At 44.4% G+C, this 20,265-nt stretch overlaps 1 protein-coding gene across 4 annotated transcripts; it reads right to left on the bottom strand.

Moving 5' to 3' along the window:
- Positions 1-711: 711 nt before the first annotated feature.
- On the bottom strand, positions 712-20,098 carry UTP14A (UTP14A small subunit processome component). 4 transcript variants are annotated; one of them, XM_059157626.1, is made up of 15 exons: positions 19,990-20,098; positions 18,639-18,714; positions 17,141-17,211; positions 16,129-16,193; positions 14,611-14,753; positions 14,154-14,309; positions 8,691-8,810; positions 8,498-8,592; positions 7,775-7,898; positions 7,614-7,691; positions 6,747-7,137; positions 4,679-5,085; positions 3,709-3,902; positions 3,480-3,579; positions 712-1,149 (listed from the first exon to the last, which is right to left on the bottom strand). In XM_059157626.1, the coding sequence occupies exons 1-15, from the start codon at positions 20,013-20,015 to the stop codon at positions 877-879; spliced, it is 2,319 nt and encodes a 772-aa protein (XP_059013609.1). In that variant the 5' UTR covers positions 20,016-20,098; the 3' UTR covers positions 712-876. The 4 variants fall into 4 exon arrangements, 3 of the variants coding, with proteins under 3 accessions (XP_059013609.1, XP_059013611.1, XP_059013612.1); XR_009349923.1 differs by having other exon boundaries at positions 1,010-1,149; positions 3,801-3,902; XM_059157629.1 differs by having other exon boundaries at positions 1,010-1,149; positions 3,797-3,902.
- Between the last annotated feature and the right edge of the window lie 167 nt (positions 20,099-20,265).

Genomic DNA, 20,265 nt, shown 5'->3' with positions numbered 1-20,265 from the left:
TACATCTTGGACTAAAAGGAGTATAGCACCGTAATGGTTATGTCCTTATGGAGTCTTAAGAAGTTTCTCCAATTCCTTGTTAGAAATATCGGGTGCAGGGGCTCTTTCCATATAGATAGATATTTGCCAACCAAAGACAGGCAGGTTCTTCAGAGCTGAGAAGCCCCGGGGAACTGCCACAGAGCAGTTGGACTCGAGTGCTGGTCCTGAGTGAGGAAGGAAAGGGAACAGAGCTTTATTTTTGGAAGCTCATCTACCTCATCTGTAAGATAAAGGTAAAAACTGTCTTCAGAATGAGAAAGGAAGTGCTAACTAGTCTAGATAGCAACTGGGCCCAAGAGCTGGGAGGCTCAGGCGCGAGAACGACAGAGTGGCGGGACTAAAGCTAACACCAGCTTTAGCAGCGCCGGAGGACCAGCCCAGGGCGCGATCCAGTTGCATGGTTTGTGCATGCAGTTTTTAGGTTCAGAGGGGAAGAGTATACGGTATTTAGACACTATCCCTGACTCTTTGGGTGTGTTCTAGGTGTTTGTGTCTGATATGTATTTCAGATCACAGGCTCTGGTAGCTTCTCTCTACTTTAAATTAGGACTAACTACATAATCCTTGGTGAGACAGTGAGGTTCCCCTGACAAATGTGACTGGAGAAATGCCATGGGGATCACCCAAAGGTATCCTGTCTGACTTGTGACAACAGAGAATACATTCTAGTTAAATAGATAAAAATGCATTTATTTTTAAAATGCGGCTTAACTACACTTACAGTGTGCTAAGCCAGTCTGGTAATTGATCCTGCAGCTCAGAGTCAAATCAGGCCAATGGAGGAGCGGTCAGGGCTCCTAGTTCTGGGAACCAAGATGTCACTCCTCCAGCAACTCAATCTACTGAGTTTTTCTTCAGCTGTTTTTTGTGACGTAGGGAGAGTTGTTTTGGATTCCTCTGTACAACAGAGAGGTCCGACCTTGAGGAAGACCGATAGCCCACATCCTCTGCTTTTATAGGCTTAATGATGTGACCTGGCTTGGTGACAACCTTCGGCATAGTCAGCTTTTGGAAGGCCCTCTGCGTGTTCCATGTAGATCCTATGGGGGTCTGGATGGTCCTTTCAAATTGCTGATGGTGTGTGAATGGATATGGAAGCACCCGCACCTGGAAAGGAAGGCAGAATGACTTGTCACGAGCCAGGCCTGGAGTGCAGCTGGTGAACTCTAATGGCAACTGGCCAGGAGTTTAGTGCCCAGGTCACAGTTCTATGTGGCTGTGGTGAGCGAAGCTACTGAGGCATCAAGGCATCCCCAATACCCCCAGTCTAACCTTAGAAGTTCCAATCTGCTTGAGAACATCTGGCCCGCCCTCCCACCCAGGCTTACCCAACAATCTAGAAATCGAAAACCCACCCTGACACTGCCCTGTAGTGTAGGAACACTACTGCAGCTCCAGGGGGAGCTGGACAACTGCAGCTGTCTCTAAGTGGGTCTTCTTATACCAAACGGTGACTGCAAGACATGTCTGGGCACTTGTGGGTCCCTGTCAATGTTGTGACCCTCCTACCCTCTTTAAGCTCTTTATTCCTTGCTTTTTTCTCCTTGATACACGGGACTGACATTTTAAGGAACCCAGAGGTTGACCATGAATCCTGAACTGCACCAGGCATTGGTGCTCAGTTAGCTTCATCCTCTTTTGGCATCACAGAATGTCTGAGCTGGAAGGCCCTACATAATGGCAAAGGTCATCTCCCTTGGCCCCAGAATTTGGCTTAGAGAGGGGAAGTGATTTACCCGAGTAAATTATGAGCAGTAAGGGATAGAGCCCAGGGCTCCTTTCCTTGTTTACTACTCTTTTCCACTCCAAAAATGGTACCTTCAGACATTTATATAATAATCTTTAAAACACTTCCCCTGAAGGCCAAAGAAGAGGAAAGAAAAAAAAAAGCAAGCAGAAAAACCAGGAAGTTACAATCAGTAGTCTTTGGAGATAGTCAGTGGAACACTGGAGAAGTTGAGCACTACTAGGCAGTCCTGGTGGTAGTGAAGGAAGCAGTTTTCTTTAGGTTAAGGGATGTCTCATGTCTTAGCGGGGTTGCTACCTAGATCTGTGCATGTCATGTAAAGTAGGGGAAAAAAAAAATAAAAACACCTGGGAAAAATATTCAGTCTTGGGAGGATTTTCTTTTTTCCTTCAGCTTGAAGCGTACTTTACTGCATGCTGGGACCTGCAGTCTATAGCTTATTAAAAAGATGAGGAAAATCAGGGAGATTCTTGGAAAACTGTCTGTTTATTGTGACTGTAATTTTTTTTTTTTCAAAGGCAAGACTCCTGATTTTACTGAGGTCTACACTGCCCTTCCTGTCCTGGTGAAGCACCCTTTTAACCCTTTTCTCTCTCTCTTTTATCCTAGTGATCATTGCCTATTTTGTGGTTATAGATCTACAACTGGGATTACACTGGTTACAATTCAGTTTCCTCAGTGATTGGTTCACAAAGATCGATCAGTAAAGTGTTTACTGGAATGGTCATTTCTTACTTCTTTTTTGTCTAACCTTAGAAGTTCCAATCTGCTTGAGAACATCTGGCCCGCCCTCCCACCCAGGCTTACCTACTAAACAGTTCCTCCCCTTTTTCAGAAGAAAAACTACAACTCATTTCAATTTTATACTGGCTGGGGACAGGTCTCAGGGTCACAGACTTTCAGAACTGAAGGGAACATAAAAGTCACCGAGGCCAGTCTTACTCCGGAGTCTCCTCTACACATGCTCATATCCCCGGGGCAACCCATTCGCCCTGTGGACCAGCGGAAAGTTTTTCTTTTCTTTCTTTTTCTTTTTCTTAAAGTAGGCTCCATGCCCAGTGTGGGGCTTGAACTGGTGACCCTGAGATCAAGAGCTGCATGCTCTACCAACTGAGAACCAGAAAGTTTCTCCTCAAGCTGAACTCCGTTTTTCCCAACTGCTACTTTATGTGACTAAACTCCACATGACAGCCTGCAATATATCTAAAGACCACAATCTTGCTCCAGTTTGCTTCTCGCTTGGGTAAATATCCCTGGCTTGTCATTGGACACAATTTTAATTCCACTTGCTGTCCTGAACGAGTACCGGTTTGTCTTCATTTTTCTTAAGATGCAGCTCAAACCTATGGCCTCTCTACATTATCCTGACTACAAATACAAGCCTGAGGAATGGTAATTCTTAGCTTGGTGAGACCTGTCTGCACTGGAATTGTCTGGGGTGCTAGCTAAAATCTCAAACTTGGGGGCTTCGCCATTGCTGCCAAGATTTTCCTTTAAACCTCAACCTCTTCCCAGTCAGAAATTAAAATGCCAGAATTGATCTGGAGTTATGCATCTCAGAGCCAGTCAGTGGTAAAGAGAACAGCTTTGTTTCTGTGGTCAAGATCACACATCTGTCTTGACCACAGGGCACTAGAATATTCCTCTCAAGCAAGAGAGCTAGGCAGCAAAGGGTTTCTCTCTCCCTCACCTGATGAGCTGCTGCATGGACATTTCGCTTCTCATTGATAATCACATTTGGCAAATTCTTGTCTTTTCTTGGAGGACCCTCGGGGGTTTTAATGAGAAACCTGGAAAGCAGAACGGCAGGATGTCTGACTAAGAACATTAAGGACTCAGTCAAAAGGGCAGGGAGGACGCATGAGGGTAAAGTGGAAGAACCTGGTGCACTTCTGACAGGCTTTCTTCCCTGTTCTTACCGGCGTCTCTTCTTGGCACTGGGCTTTAGGCCCATACCACCCCACTCGCCCCAGCCAGGCAGAGTCAGGTCCACGTCCTTTGGCTTACTCGCCTCCACAGCTTCCCTCTTCTCTTTCAAGAAGTCTCTGATGACATCATCCCCGGCAAAAGCTTCCTTTATCATCTGCTTTTGATCCCTCTCCTCTTCATCTTCCTAGGAAAAAACAAGAATGAGAGCTACAGCTTGCCTTAAGAGCCACGGATGAACAGCCCTGGTTCCTAGGGAGAACACCTGAATTTTGGGTTGTGACATTTTAGCGCCCCCTAGGGGGAAAGCGCTGAACAATGATGGTCTTGCAATATAAATGGATCAGCAGCCAATCATGCTCCAATTTTCTTTCCTCTAGGGTAAATATCCCTAACTCATTATCATATGACACAATTTTAAACTTTCAGTAAGGAAGCTGCAGCATAGAGGAAGGAATGGCCTGTGTTAGGAGGAGGAGCTCCAAGGGGCCTGGCCAGAACGTGGGTGTCCTCCAGCTTATATCCCTGAAAAGACAGGCGCCAGGGCTCTTCAATGGAGCAGTTTCAATTACTGAATCAGACAGTCTCAGACCATTTCAGGTCCCAGTGAATAGAGCACAACCTTGGCAACAGCTCAATGATTCACCTTTTGAATTGTCCTGCCTGGGATCTGGTCAGAGCTCTAAGTGCCTCTCTCTTTCCTCTGATGGCAGTTTTAGAATCGCCCCAGGGAGAGTTTGGTAGCTCAGGATTTAAGATGTGGGAGTCTCAGCGGCACTCACATAGTGGTGTCTACTGAACGGTCACGGGACCAGCCCGGCCGCGTGCTACTCTGGGCCTTTCAACTACTGACACATGCCCCAGCATCCCAAAACTTCACTGATTCTCCTCCTCGTGCAAGAAGGACACTTTCTGCACCAGCTCTGATCCCCCACAATGGCCCATGCCCCCGGCTCTGCTCACCAACTCCTCCACTGTCGTGGGAATGGCCAAAGACTTCACAGAAGGAGATTTTGTGGTCAGGAGGTTCTGTAGATCAATCATTTGCTCCTTCCTTTTCTTTTCCTTGGGAACACCAGGCTGAGTATTTGGGTTCCTCTCCGTCTGCTGCCCTTCCCTGCTAGGCCTGGGGACCTCCTCATTCTGAAAACATCCTTCTTTGGCCAGCTCTTCTAGCTCCTGCACAGTGTGTGCTCTCTCTGGCCTCTGCAGCAACAGGGGCTCCTCTTCTGCCTTGGGAGGTCCCTCCCTCTGGACCACTGGAACTGTCCTCGTGGAACTCATATTCTGCTTCCCAGACTGATTTTTTTCCTTGTTGAGTTTCTGAGCCAGTGCCCTCAGTTCAGACAGCACCTCCTGACTGCTAGAATCTGGGGGAAGAAAGGAAAGCTGTCAGAAAAGGAGGCTGGAAGTTGCCTTGTCACACAGCATTTACCGAGCACACTCAACAGCGAGCATTTAGGTGCTCCCATTCATGGGGCTCGGCACCACGGGGAAGAGAGGATTCCATTCGCTACATCTCTTGGGAGAATTCACTAATCATTGCCTATCAAGTAGCAGGCAATAGAGTTTAGTAGTTAAAAGCAGCATGTTGGGAAGCAGTGTTTTATCTGAAGGCAGCATTTCATAATCTGCTGTGTCCAAGTCAGGTTGCTTGGCATTTTCCCATCACCGGCAACATCTGAGCAAATACCACTAGGCTCTGAGAGCCCTGAGGGAAATATGGCAGTGACACACTTCTAAACTCTTCTTTGCTTGACTTGAGTTGCTTCCATTCCCAAGTTCATCCTGCTCCCTAGCTTTGGCTTGAAGGCTCTGAAAAGCAACTTAAACGTGCCCTTTGGACACATGTATGTATATTCCCCAAGGATTAAGGTCCTTGGCTCATTTTATTTGGGGTCCACAACTTCCCACTATTTTAGGACACTATTTGCCTGAACGTTTTGGAATATTCTATTAATTTATCATCCAAGGCAGTCCAAATCCACCTTTCATACCAAAACCAACTGCTCTACACATTCAGCAAGAGAACTAGCTTTTGAGGAAGCCCAGGATGATTTGGCTGGTGTCCCGGGGTCGTATGAAGACTGCTCCCACGATCTTGGCTTACAATGCTGCTTTCCAAAGGCCTCTTGGAAGTGATTGCTTGTAACTATTAATCCCAGAACTCTCCAGCTGAGAACCCTAAGTAAAGGTCCTATAATACATTCTAAATGACAGTTCTTTCAAAATAGTTTTCACGGAAAAACAGAATCTTGCCATCATCTGAATCCATTATTTTTATAGGAAATAAAATGAGACCCAAAAATCTGCCCAGACAACCAAGCGATTTCTGAATGTAGTTTCCTAAGCAGACTTTCTCTCCAGAATGGGAACTTTCTGACCTGTCTCAAGGGTGCTAAGGTTGTTAATATAAAATCTCTTGAAGATAACAGAAAATATAATACACAAATTGAGTCTGAGCACGGGGTGACAATTCTCATTTGTCATATAGCCTGTGGAGTCCTTCATTCTTGTCAAGGAAAGTCTCACCCCACACTGGCACCTATCAACCGACATCACTAAGTGCTAAAAATGCCACCCCTACTTTACAAACAAAACCGAAAACTGCAGCAGTATTTCGAAGAAATTTCATAATGCCTCAAAATCGGCCTCTGTCTGTGGGTGCGAACGGCCTTCCAGACTCACTGTTCCCACATGCAGCTGGGTCCGGTTTGTGGGCACCGGTCATGTTAGCTCCTTCTCTTATTTCAAGGATGGAGTGGTTCTGTCTCTGATGACCACAGGCCCTCAAGAGCAAAAACATGTCCAGATACACCTCGTACAGCCATGAAGATGCCTGTGTATTAAATGCCTTTGAAGAAAACCGGTTACTATTAATCTGTCTTCTTTTCAGGGGCTCCCAGTATTCTCTGTAAAGTCCCTAAAGCCTGATGACTCTGCTGCACGTGTGCATGGACAGTTTTCCTCTCTTGGTCCGTCCAAAACACTAGCACTGAGCAGTTCTCCATTCCAGTCCACCACAACTTACCTTTGGGCTCTCGTCTGCTCACTGGCTCGGCGTCCTGGTTGAGCCCAGACTTCCTCCGCAGTGACCGCCTTTCCTCAAATTCATTCAACAAAGTTTCTTCTTCCGCCCCTGGTCTGTCTTCTTCTTCCTCACTTTCAGAAGCCTCATGGGCTACAGGTTCTGGAAGTTGCTCAGGATCCTGGCCTTTGGCCTCTTTTGTGCCTCTGGAGTGATTCCTGAGCATCCAGGGGTTCGGTCCGTCGGCGTCCATCTGGATCTCATTCACTGCATCAGGGACAAGGTCACCCTCTTCCTCCACACCCTCCTCCTCTTCCTCACTGTTGGAGGCCACCTGGAGCTTCTGCGTCAGTTCTTTGTTCCTGGCCAATTGTTCCTGCATAGCCTGGCGAGCCTGGAGGAAGAAGTCACAGCACGAGCGCCTTGTCATTAGTGACTGCAATGACACCTTTCCTGGTTCATTTCATAAAGCTGCCTCCTCTCAATTTGACTTAAGTATTTCTTACCGGTGCCTACTGTTTAAACTGTACATATACCACTGTGTTAACAGCTATGGAATAAAATGGGAGACAAATTCTTTGTCCTCAAGAAAATCAACACGTGAAACAAGGTTAAAAAAAAAAAAAAGCTCCTCTCCCCTTTAACTGGACTTGCCTTCAATGCTGTTTCCCTTTCATCTCTCCTTTTCCACCTTGTTCCTGGTTCTTTTCCTCTCTGCCTTAGAGATTTTTTGGATGCCTTTTTAGAATCCTGGTTTTCCATTCTTCCTCAGGGCTCTTCCCCAACTCTGCTTCTGCTAGCATCCTTATGGACTGATTTTCCTTTCTGTCCTCCAATTCCATCTCTTCTCTCACCCCGAGGATCTCTTACCTCCAGGTCATATTTGGCCATAATTGCCTTTGACTTGGCCCATTTCCCACTGTTCTGGTGCTTAAGGCTCATTCGCTCCTGGAAAGAAAGGGCAGAGTGAGATCCTTACCACTTTTGGGGGGAAAGCCGATTCAAGGGGTGGGGGCGAAAGGCAGCCTCACCATCATTCTGGCCTTTTCGATTTTTTCCAGTTCTTCCAATGCTGCAGTAGGATTGACCTTCCGCAGCTTCTCAAAGTCCTTGAGGGCTTTCCTGGCCTTTCCTTTCTTCAGGACCTTGCGATACCTACAGAGTGAGAGGGCAGATTTAGCTGCAACACTGATGCCACACACAAAAGTGTCCCCGCTCCCCAAGGGGTTTCCCTATGCAGGGGCTAGAATGGACATCACAGAGCTGGCTGACTATAGGGAACCAGTTTGGGACCTGAGAGGACTGGCAAGCCTCTCCGTCCCTGCAGCCCCCAGGGGCACACCTCTGCAGAGCAAAGAGTCCCCTCTGCTTCTAGAGCGCAAGGCAAGAGTAGAAGAAGTTCCAAAGAGGCCAAAAGGCAGGAAGGAAGCCCTACTGGCCTCAACAGCTGTAGAATTCAGAGCTCATTCTGCAGAACCACTCCATGATGTCCTGGAAGGGAGAGAAAGTAATTGAACAGTCCTCTTTTTAGCAAAACCGAGATTGAAAGCCAAAGCCAGAGGAGAGGGCACTACCGAAGCAGGCAAAACTATGAGGTTGGACTGAGAAAAAAAAAATGCTAGTCACTCCTATTTGGGACCTCTTCCACATGACCCCAGTTGCTACGTCCAAGGTTCTTTCCTACGGACTCATGATTAGCTACATCACTTTCTTCCAGGGCGCACGCACGGCCATGTCAATAGGGGCCTCCTTACTTTTTGCTCTTGATTTTCTTTTCTCTTCGAGCCCTGGCCTCATAGTAGGACTGCAGGGCCCGGGCCCTCTGAAGCTCTGCTCGGCGCATCTTAGCCTACAATGAATGACATTCACAGTGACTCCTGGGCTTGAGTGCAAATGACGGGAGGAATAGAGCACATCTAGATGTATCAAAGGGCCTGTTACACTTACCTCTTCCAGGCTCATGGCTTTGAGAGAGGCCTTTTCCACGGGAGTCAGTAAAGGGTCTGTCACCGGCTGCTTGTTCTTATGGAGGAGATTAAAAACTTCCTGCTCCAGGGGAGTTCTTGCCTTAAGGAGGTAACAGAACATTCCAAGTCTTAAGCCATGCTCCTAGCCTCCCTGTTTACAATCCTATCACCATCTACTTTATACTATAATGGGAATCACAAACTGGCAAGGATTGGCTGTTACAGCAAGAGAATGGGTTCCAGTCTCGCTGTTCAGCAGTGTAGATAAAACCTCACTTTTCTTCTGATTTAAGACAACTTCAGCAAGGGTATTCTAAAACTACTCTCTATCATCAAGGGGATCACTCTGTTCAGATTATCAAAATATGTAAAACAGAATACTATTCTCTTAAATATCAAAGCAGGATGCCCTTAAGGTAAATGCTGTCAGGACGGAGGAACAACAGTACCATACTGTCAGTTTTGATAGTGACAAAACAAAATGGTCCCCATATTACGTATATTTGAAGTATGTATGTGCATTACTGTAGAGTCAGGAATTTTAAGACCCGGGGGTGTGTGTGCCTGGGTGGCCCAGTTGGTTAAGCGTCTGCCTTCATCTCAGGCTATGATCTCAGGGTCCTGGGATGGGGTCCAGCATCAGGCTCTGAGCTTAGCGGGGAGTCTGCTTCTTCCTCTTCCCTCCCCCTGCTCATGCTCACTCTCGCTCTCTCTATCCAATAAATAAATAAATAAATAAAATCATTAAAAAAAAAAAAAAAAGGAATCTAAGACTCTTATAAGCTTCCTTTAAAGAATACTTCTAGAAAAAAGGGGGAGGTTAGGTCTTAGCTTCCTGACAGTTCAAATTTAACTCTAGTCATTTTCTAATTTTGGTTCTAATCCCTTGTTTCCAGTTAACTTTGCATGCTAGGTAGTCTATATATATATATATATATATATGAAATGAATGGACCGAACCAGTTACTTCATACGTCAACAAAAGATACTGTTTACTGCTTGACTGACACTGTGAACATGGTTAAAATAATCAGGTTGATCATGCCATGGCCCACTTTGGCAAGGCACAAAGATACCCCTAGGCAACAGAGCCAGTTTCAAACCTCACAAATGTATTATACGTGGTTTTCTTCAACAGCCATATCCATCATGGTGGGTATTAAATTTACAAATATCTGGACAAATGCATAAACACAGATCACCACATGCTACACGGTGTTATTGATTTAACCATAAACCTATTCTACTGAATGGGAAAGGTGCACGTTCTTCCATTTTTCGTATTTGCAGTAGTGATCAATCACAGGCTACAAAATGATTTATATTACAATGTTGTAATCTCCCTCCAATTCAATTTACAAACATTTATTGATTGCAGCTACATTCCAGGCACTTGTGCAGGGTGCTAGGAATACACAATTGATTAAGATTGTTCCTGTCCTCATAGAGCTCGTAGCCTTTCAGAGGGAAGACACACGTACCACTGGCAACATAACAGGCCACATGTGAGTCCATAGGAGCAATCACAAAGTAAGTGAACAATAATTTTTTTTATTAGTTTAAAAATTTCTTTGACAGAGAGATCACAAGGAGGCAGAGGCAGGCAGAGAAAGTGGGGGGAAGCAGGCTCCCCGCTGAGCAGAAAGCCCAATGCAGGGAAGGCAGAGGCTTAACTCACTAAGCCACACAGGTGGCCCCGTGAACAGTAATTTTAATTAGGAGGTGGGTTAGGCTTGGGGAAGGACTTTTTGATTTAGGTTTGGAGGCATTAAGTACCATTCTGTAAGGGTGGTGGGGGGCAAATGGAGGGGAGTGTAAATAAAACAGACATACAGAGAGACACGGAGCGGAAAATGTTTTGTCCAGTGTAGTTAAAAAACTAGGCGCTTCTGTTTCATTCTCTAAGTAGGGAGCCTTTTGAAGGATTTTAAACAGCAGAGTGACAATCAGTTTTGTGTTTTGGAAAGAAAAAAATCGTGGTGATCATGTAAGGATTTATATGTAAAGGCCAAATGACAGGTGAAAATGAGAAGAGGAACCAGGGATCTGAGAGCTATTACAGAGAAAATGTACGGGCATAGCCCACGATGTGGGCTGGGGAGGGGTGGCAGTTAAGGGGGAAACGGGGAAGGTGAAGGAGGGGTAGAAAGAGGAAGAATCAGTTGGCTGAGGTTTCCAACTTAAGGGGCTGGGACAGTGAGTTATGCTGTTGACTCAAATACAGAACAAAGGAAAATGCCAAGCTTACTTTGTTGTGTGTGAAGTTTAAGGTTCATATAGGAGACCCAGACGAGGCCTACTGGTCGTATGGAATATGGGACTGGAGCTCAGAAGAAGGCATCTAGACTGACGTGTAGTATATACGGGTGACAGCCAAAAGCCATGGAATTTACAGAGCAATAATAAGAGGAACTAAGGAAAAGTCTGATAGATAAGGGAAAAAACAAAACAAAACAAAACAAAACCAGACCAGGTCATCACAGACGCTAAGGGAGGAGAGGTTGTTTTGTTTTGTTTTTGTTTTTTTTTTTTTTTTAAAGATTTTATTTATTTGATAGAGAGAAATCACAAGTAGACGGAGAGGCAGACAGAGAGAGAGAGGGGAAGCAGGCTCCCTGCTGAGCAGAGAGCCCGATGCGGGACTCGACCCCAGGACCCTGAGATCATGACCTGAGCCGAAGGCAGCGGCTTAACCCACTGAGCCACCCAGGTGCCCCTTGTTTTGTTTTGTTTTAAACCAATGTGATGTGTCAATAGTGTCCGACAGGCTGAAGCCTCAGAGGGCTTGGGATTTGGCATTTCAGAGGCCTCTCACTAATGCCTGCTGCGACAAGATTCAGTGAGGGAAAGAAGGTAAGAGTACAGAGGCAGCAGTGGAGACCAGCTCTTCCCAAAGCATGTTCTTCATCAGAGAACTAGATGTACTTTATTTTTTTTTAAGGTTTAAAGTTAAATTTATTTGATTTTTATTTGTACACTCTGGGTTAGAGTAAGTCAAAGAGATTTCTTTAGTGTCTTCTCATAGCCTTTAAAATGTTAGTGTATATGATGAACTGCCAATTTCCAGCAGGGGCATGCAATGTTTTCTAGCAATGGAACCCTGCCTTTTGGAGGGGCATATTGAGAGACCGGTGTTTTTGAGAACACTTTGGGTAATGCCAGTGTAGGGGCTGCTAGGGGCTGGGAAGGTACCTTACATCGTTTTCTAGTACTTTGCAGTTTACAAATGCTTTCTCATGCATTATCCCATTTAAATATTCTTGGAGGGAAATGGAATTTTAGGAAGCTGGGCCAAAACTATACTGTAGACTTTTTGGATTCTTAATCTCCAGAGTCCTTAGTACTTTGTATTCTAAGTTATAAGAAGATAACTCAGTTGCTAACCAGAAAGCACTCTTCAACCTAACCATTACCTTACTGCTCTGCGCCATACTGGCCTAATTTCTCAAAAATGAATCTTAGAGGGCACCTGGGTGGCTCAGTTGGTTAAGCGTCTGCCTCTGGCTCAGGTCATGATCCCATAGTCCTAGGATAGAGTCCTGCATTGGGCTCCCTGCTCAGTGGGGGGTCTCCTTCTCCCTTTGCCCCTCCCCTCTGCTCATGATCCCACCCCCCTCGCAAAAATAAATGGAATCTTTAAAAAAATGAATCTTAGAATAAATGGTACAGTAGTTTTATGTATAGCATCTTGGGGGGGGGCGCTCCACTCTGTCTTGCACAGGGATTTCCTGGAGAGCAGAGGTTTTACCATTCTTAATGCAACCTACTCCTCCACCATCTCATGTTTAATAACCAATTAGGCACTTTCCACCTATCTCCAAGATGACACTGTCATTTGGAAAAAGGTACAGAAGAATGTGCAGTAGCGCACTACTACTCTTTTGATTAAAAAAAAAAAAAGAGAATAGCAATGAAACTTTTAGGTTAACAACAACAAAAAACTTACAAAAGCGGTTATTTCTGAGTGAGTATGGGGATAAAAATGAGCAGATGGGGGACAGGGGTGGGGAAAGACTTTTCACAATATATCTTCTGTACTTTTTATTTTTCAATCCTACAAATTGTATTACCTCTTAATTTTTTTCCTAAAGTCTCCCTTCCATCCTGCAGCCACTTTAAACCTGATCTCTTTTTCATGTGGAAAAGGAAGCATCCTAGAAAGAGAATGATAGCGACTTCAACAACAATATCTGAAACAGAGCTTAGCCCTGTAATAAGTGACAACTTGCTCAATGTCTAGCTATGGCAGCAAAGCCACATTTACTTTGATTAGCGCTAATTAGCTCAACTTCCTGACACATAGAATATTATTATCTCTGGATTCTTAGAAAGCACAGAAGATTCAAAGAAGAAGCATGAAGACGGCATCTATCCATAGTTTGGCCATTGCTTAAAAAAAAAAAAAAAAGATTTTATTTACTTATTTATTTATTTGACAGAGAGAAGTCACAAGTAGGCAGAGAGACAGGCAGAGAAAAAGGGGGAAGCAGGCTCCCCGCTGCGCAGAGAGCCCGATGCAGGGCTGGATCCCAGGACCCTGAGATCGTGACCTGAGCCGAAGGCAGAGGCTTAACCCACTGAGCCACCCAGGCACCCCAAGGCATTGCTGTTCTTGATTATTCCTACTTAAGAGAGAATATCCCGTTATAGAGTCCATAAGCAATAGCATATTGGAAAAGGAAATCTAACTGAAGTTGTTCACAGACTAAAAATTGACACTTTGGTGACCAACACAGGATTACCAACAAAGGCATAACTACCATTCCACCCCCAGTGCCATCATTTACTACCACCATCATCTCATAAAAGCTATTTTGATGCTATTAAAATGGAAAGCTTAACCTCACAGTAAAGAAGAGCTGGTAACCTTAAATCTCCCATACTCACAATTATCCTTTTTAGTTCAGACAAGTAAAAAATTTGCCAGGGATTAGTGTTTGAACAACCCAGCTCTGAGATAACTTTTTTTATTTTCTGTAGCTCAGAGTCATGAGTTACTTGCTAAACTGCTAGTCATGACCCACGATACATTATATGTTCATGTGGCAGTCCTTTATAAGCAAACTTTGGTTCCTCTGCTCATATGTAGTCCTAAGGCTCAGTAACGCTGCTGAGTTCCCGATTTTCCCCAGACCAGAATGTGGCTGTAAAAGATTTTTGAAAACTGGGGTGTGAAAAAGAAAACATGACCCCGTTCCCTCTCTACTGGCAATCAGATGCTTTCACACAAAAACATGGAAATAACCATGCGCTGTGTGCTACAACTGGATGAAGGGCGACTATAGGGTAATTCTGCATATTGCAGGACTGACCATGAGTCTTTCTACCCCCTCTCTCCCTTCCTTGACTGCTAAACTAAAGACTGCAGCTGGGGTTTTGATTTACCGGGTCCGGTCACATCAATCTCACCTGCCAAGGTGCAGTTTCCTGGCGTGGCACTCACCTTCCAGCCACTGAGCACATGTTCGATGGGAGCAAAGGCTGACTGCTCCTTCTTCAGAGGAAAAACCAGCTGCTCTGCTTGTCGGTTCTTCAGGACGATGGGATCCCATTTGGAGAGGGCTTGTGAGGTTTTATTGAATGCCACTTCCCTGTGGATCTGAAGCAGGCAAAGTACACGAAAGGAAAGAGCCACAAAATTAAGCACTGAACGCTGAGGCCCAGCAGGGAATCAGGAGCCAACGGTTCTTAGCCCAAGAGTCAGCACATTAGAGAGTAGCTCTTGCTTACGTCTAAGGACACATTCCCTCGGAGGTGCATTTTAATCTTTTCCGTGGCAATTACAGCCCCCCGCCACCCCCAACCATGTTCCAGGCTTCCCCCCACCTTCCCTTCTTACCCTATTTTTCCTTGTCAGTCCGATTTCTTCCCCTTAATAGGCCACTTTCTCTAGAACTCACCCTCTCAACCTCTTCTTTGTTAAGGGGTAACTCCACAGTCTTCTTTGATTTGACTCTATTCAGTTGCTTTTTCACAACAGCCAATGAGGATGAAGTTTTAACAGGCCCAAGTAGATCTGAAAGGACTAGCTTTTCTCCCGATCCTGCAGAAAAGGCCAAACTTTCTGGTCAGACTGAGAAGAGAGGCAAAAATCTCCACATAACATAGGGAGACACCTCAGTAGAAAATGCTGGTAGACAGGCCAATGTGTAGGGAAGCAGGAATAATTCTCTTACTTTAACCACCAGCCATAGTGACACCATCGCTTTCCTACATTCCCAAATGTGTTGACGGGTGCAAGAGAGGAGAAAATTATTTATTTTAAAAATACATTTGCTTTTCTCTTGGTCTTTCTGCTTCTACTTTTGCCTCGCTGTACCTCATCCTTCACACAGCAGCCAAAGTGGTATTTTGAAACTGTAAATCACAGGCTGAAAATCTTCTAATGGCTCCCCTTTAGACTTAGAATCACATCATTCTAAAGGTCACAGCCCAGTCAAACTAAAGCAGCCACTTAGTCACTTTACTTCATCACAATGTTTTATATCTTCCCCTTGATCTTCCCTTAGAATGTTAGACTCCATGAAGCTGTTTCTCTCATCTTATTCTTCACTGTAGCCCCAGTATCTAAACTATCCTGAAACTGATACATAGTAGAAATATGTTAAGTATTTGTTGAATGAACAAGTTTGAAGAATACATTGTTATTTGTTCTGAGGGGTTACATTAGTGGTTACTAGAAACCCAGAACTCACTGGAGCTGCCTAAATTGTGAATATGGTGAAAAAGATATGGCATCTAGACTTCATATCCAGGTTAAAAATCCCAACTCTGCAATTTACTAGACTGTGTATTCACATTAGGGGTGAAATCTCTCAGCCACGGAAGGGATAAAAATTGGTTTTGGAGGTGGGGGGAGTGGTGAAAAAAATCCTAGATATTCCCAGCTTGTGTTCCTCCAAAGCTCAACCCTATCCAACAAAACTTATTCCTTGTTATCTGATTTCCTGGCTGTGGGGGGTGGGAGTGGGGTGGGGGAGAGGCAATGAATAAAAAGTCTAAAAAGGCTTCTCAGGGAACAATAAAGAAAAGAGGTTGAGAAACATTGTACTAGGTGAAGGTCCCTGAGTAAGTAACTTGACTTCTCTGAGCTCCAGCAGATTATCCAAAATCAAAGCAATGTAAGAACTGAAAATAAAATCATGAATGTCATTAAGCTAGTGAGAAGCAGCTGCCTTCAGTCATGTCGCTGTACCGCAGAAGTAGCTCCTCAGTGGGAGACCTTGACTGTAGTCTTCACATCTTTCTTCTAGAAATGGAAGAAACTCAAGCCCATCTTTCTTCACCCACTCAGTTAAGTATTTATGGTATGATCCATTAACCATAACAAAAACAGTTCCAGGGGGTGGGGGTGAAATGACCATTATGCTTTTAACTTCACAAGCTCCATGAATAAATTGCTTCCTTTGTTAACTTACCTTCAGAAGTGACACTGAACTCTGACACCTTCAGACTAGCTTCAGATCTCTCAGCCAATTTCCACCTGAAATTAGGCAAAACAGAATATAGTACATTTCCCCACGTTTTGCTGGGGAAAGCACTTCTCTTTTCAAACAAGGGTTTGGTTTCATGTATTTCTCCTCTAGAATCAGGTTTTGTCACAAAGAAACCAGGAAATCTGTTCCTAGTCTAGACTTGGTTGTTTAACCATCTCTTAATGTAGACTCAGCCACTCAAAAACACAAGGCAGTATGAAGTAGGCACTGTGGAAAAGGTATTGGATGTGGTTTCAAACATACCTAGATCTGAATCCTGGATCTACCACTTAGGAGCAGAATGATTTTAGAACAAGTCAATTAGCTTTTCTAATGGGGATGAGTAGTTCCTAGGCAATACTTCAAAAGACTCTAAGTATGGATTAAGAATTCAAATGCACAAAGGCCTAACACAATAATTGCTAACAATTATACAATGCTTATTATATGCTGGGCATTGGTTTAAGGTCTTTACACTTACTCATTTAAATGTCAAGACCCTCTGAGGTAGGTAGTTTTTAATCTTATTTTCTAGTTGAAGAAATTTAGGTGCAGAGGGGATAAAAATTTGGTTACACAATCTGTTTCTAAAGTACATGCTCTTAATAATATGCTGACACTTTTGTCTTCATTGTCTTAGGCACTCAATAAATGTTTGTTAAGACTTTATTTATTTAAAAATTTTTATTTGAGAGAGAGAGAGAGAGGATGCGGCAGGAGCACAGCAAGTAGGGGAGGAGCAGAGGGGAGGGAGAGGGACAAGCAGACTCTATGCTGAGGGCAGAGCCCAACTCGGGCTTGATCCCAGGATCCTGGGATCATGAACTGAGCTGAAACCAAGAGTCAGACACTCAAATGACTGAGCCAGCCAGGAGCCCCAGCAGTCAATGTTAGTTGCAGATCTGTCTCATGGAATCAGCTAGTTATAACCTGTCCAAATGGATGAGAATGTTACCTATTCTTTCCATCAAGGGAACTGATTGCTTCCAGAAGCTTTTGATGATTTCTCTCTCCATCAATGTCCACCTAGACACAGAAAAGGAAAAACCACCAGAACAATAAGGGAAAGGAAAAGACAGCATGGAAATCTCTTGTTCTTTTGTGGAGGATTGGGGAATCAGATGAGGTCTAGTGTACAGGCATTCAAGCTCAAACAAAGAACTGCTCTAAAAGCCAAACTCCTTCATTATAAGGACCATAGTGCCTAGTGATCTGTAACTAATGTCATGCCTCTGTCTTAATCAGTCTTGAGAAGAAAAGTGCTATGAGAATGCTTCTGTATAGAAATATATAGCATGGTCTGACACAGAAACATTTTTTAAAAACACACTTTAAGTAGTTTTGTCAAGAGAAAAGAGAGTTGGAATTCCTAGAGCATCTGCTGGAGAGCCAGCTTAATCACATACATGTATATTCAAGTCAGACACAGACAGTCCATTACTTACGATGGTTTGACTTACAATTTTTTGACTTTGTGATGGTGAGAAAGTGACACACGTTTGGTAGAAACCTTATTTTATTTATTTATTTATTTATTTACTTTTAATTTTTTTAAAAAATTTATTTGATAGACAGAGATCACAAGTAGGCAGAGAGAAAGGGGAAAGCAGGATCCCTGCTGAGCAGGGAGCCCAATGTGGGGCTTGATCCCAGGACCCTGAGATCATGACCTGAGCCAAAAGCAGAGGCTTTAACCCACCGAGCCACTCAGGGGCCCCTAGAAACCGTATTTTAAATGTGAATTTTGATCTTTTCCCAGGTTAGCAACGAGGGATATGATTCTTGTGATGCTAGCCAGTGGCAATGAGCTGCAGCTCCTGGTCAACCACACGATCATAAAGGTAAATAACTGATATACTTAGAACCTTTCTACGCCCAAACAACCACTCTGTTTTTTATTTTCAGTACAGTATCCAAAACATTGCATGAGATATTCACCACTTTATTATCAAATAGACATTGTGTTACATGATTCTGCCCAACTGTAGGCTAATGTAAGTGTTCAGAGCAAGTTTAAGGTGGGCTAGGCTAAGCTATGATGTTCAGTAGTTAAATGCATTAAATGCATTTTCAACTTACAATATTTTCAATTTATGATGCATTTGTTAGGACGTAATGCTATCTTAAATTGAGGAAGATCCGTAATTAAATACCTCTACAAAAATCTAAGCTTGGGTAATAGGGAAATCATAAAATGAAGGCCATGTATTTTGGTCCTATATACTCAACTATACTTAGGCATCTTAGAAACAGTGTATGTTATGTGGTCTTCAAGTTTCCACAGCACTTAATACAATATCTTATACGTGAAACACTAAATAACCATTTGTAATTTATTTGCAAGTCCTGAAAAATATAAACAATGTTGCCACCATTTTTTGTTGAGGAATGTGCTGTCTACCCTGTGAGGCAGAAGGGGAACCAGAGAAGGCAGTTTAGCAGCTGTCACCCACCTCATCTTCACTGGGGCTCAAGGCGTAGTCTTTGGGCAAATCCTCTACTTCTTCCTGTTGGCTTAAAGCCAGAAGGCTGTTAAAGGAGATAAAAGAGAAATATTATCAATTGAAATAACTTCTATTACAACAATCTCTAAAACATAACTTCAGTATTTAAGCACAGAATGGGCCCATCCCCTGGAAGAGGTACAAACCAAGCAGTATGGAAATTCCAGAAATTTGCCAAAACATTAAATTTAGAATGAAGTCAGGCCTCATCCCCATGGGGTGAGCAGTGGGTGGTGCCGCCCCTACAGAACTGCATGGAATGAAAGAGAGCTAACTCTCTTCAGTGATTGGTACTGCATTTTCCACTGACTTCTGGGAGGCTGTAAAAATCTCAGAGTCTAGGTAAGGTGATAGAAGGCACTGTTGCTGGCCCTTGAGACCATGCAGTTTTACCATTCATATTTCTAGATAATTTTTTAAAGGTTTTATTTATTTGACAGAGACAGAGAGTACAAGTAGGCAGAGCAGCAGGCAAAGGGGGAGGGAGAAGCAGGCTCTCTGCTGAGCAGGGGGTTCAATGTGGGGCTCCATGCTAAGACCCTGGGATCATGACCTGGGCCGAAGGCAGCCGCTTAACCAACTGAGCCACCCAGGCGCTTCTCCATTAAGATTTCTAAGCATTCTCCAAACGGAAGACACCTTCATAGGTGCAGCTTACTCCAAAGTGACATGTTGATCACTTGTTCCCAGGAATGGGGAAAGGAAGAATTGGACGAAAGCAGTTGAGTTAACAGTGTTTCCTGGGGCTTCCTCGGCTAAGTAGGTACTTAACTAAGGAGACTGGTCCCCTGAACCAAATTACAGACTCTATTACCTAACAGTATGTACCAATCTTTGCAAGGCAACCCTTACTAAACGGATTATATTTAGTTCCCCTATCAGGGGGAGGGGATAAAACACCAGAGGAGAAAATGTCACGAATGACTCCAGTTAGCAAAGGTTTCCAAGATAAGGGGAATTTATAATGTAGGCACTCCCAGGGCAGAGAGTTAAATGCGCCTCGGCGGCAGCAGCAGCAAACGGAGTCACGTGATGAGGAAAGTGCAACAAATTAGCTGGAGAGGGAGAGTCCGCATCAGGACCAACAGGGATAAGGCTAAAAAGCTGGGACGAGGCGGGAGTGAATTAAATTAAATCAGAAGGACTTTTCAAGGATGTTACCGCGGAAACTGTAATGAATGGTGAGGTCTTGGAAGAGGAAAAACTGTCCTCTGTTAAAAGGCGGCTTCCAGTTTTCAAAAGTCGGGGGGCCCAGCCCCAACGACACCCAGACCCCCCCACTCCGATCTTTACTCCTCACCTTTCCGCAGCCCCGACCTCGCTCATCTCAGCAGCCTGTCTCTCACATGGGCCAGGAGCGGAAGCCGAAAGGAAAGCAATTTCCGTGCCGGCCGCAAAGCAATTTCTGCTTCCGCCAATCACGCGCTGCGTGTAGCGTCACTTCCGCCCCGCCCCAAGGCACACAAGAAGCTGGGGACGCTTCGGGAGGGGCCTGCTGGAGACGGGGACACTGGAGTTTAAAGCCTGGCAGCGGGCGGAGCTTTGCTCCCCCCCACCTCCGCCTACTACTCCGCGT

The sequence above is a fragment of the Mustela lutreola genome, chromosome X (assembly GCF_030435805.1).
Source record: "Mustela lutreola isolate mMusLut2 chromosome X, mMusLut2.pri, whole genome shotgun sequence".
Classification (NCBI taxonomy): domain Eukaryota; kingdom Metazoa; phylum Chordata; class Mammalia; order Carnivora; family Mustelidae; genus Mustela; species Mustela lutreola.
This window is presented reverse-complemented; position numbering and strand designations above follow the sequence as displayed.

What these genes read in the sequence shown, in the direction of transcription:
- UTP14A (XM_059157626.1), bottom strand. Translation starts at nt 20,015, where the DNA reads ATGAGCGAGGTCGGGGCTGCGGAAAG. An exon ending in TGGCCAAATATGACCTGGAG is followed by an intron (nt 7,138 to 7,613) that starts GTAAGAGATCCT and finishes TTCTTCCTCCAG; the next exon opens with GCTCGCCAGGCTATGCAGGA. An exon ending in AGTGCCAAGAAGAGACGCCG is followed by an intron (nt 3,580 to 3,708) that starts GTAAGAACAGGG and finishes TCTGCTTTCCAG; the next exon opens with GTTTCTCATTAAAACCCCCG.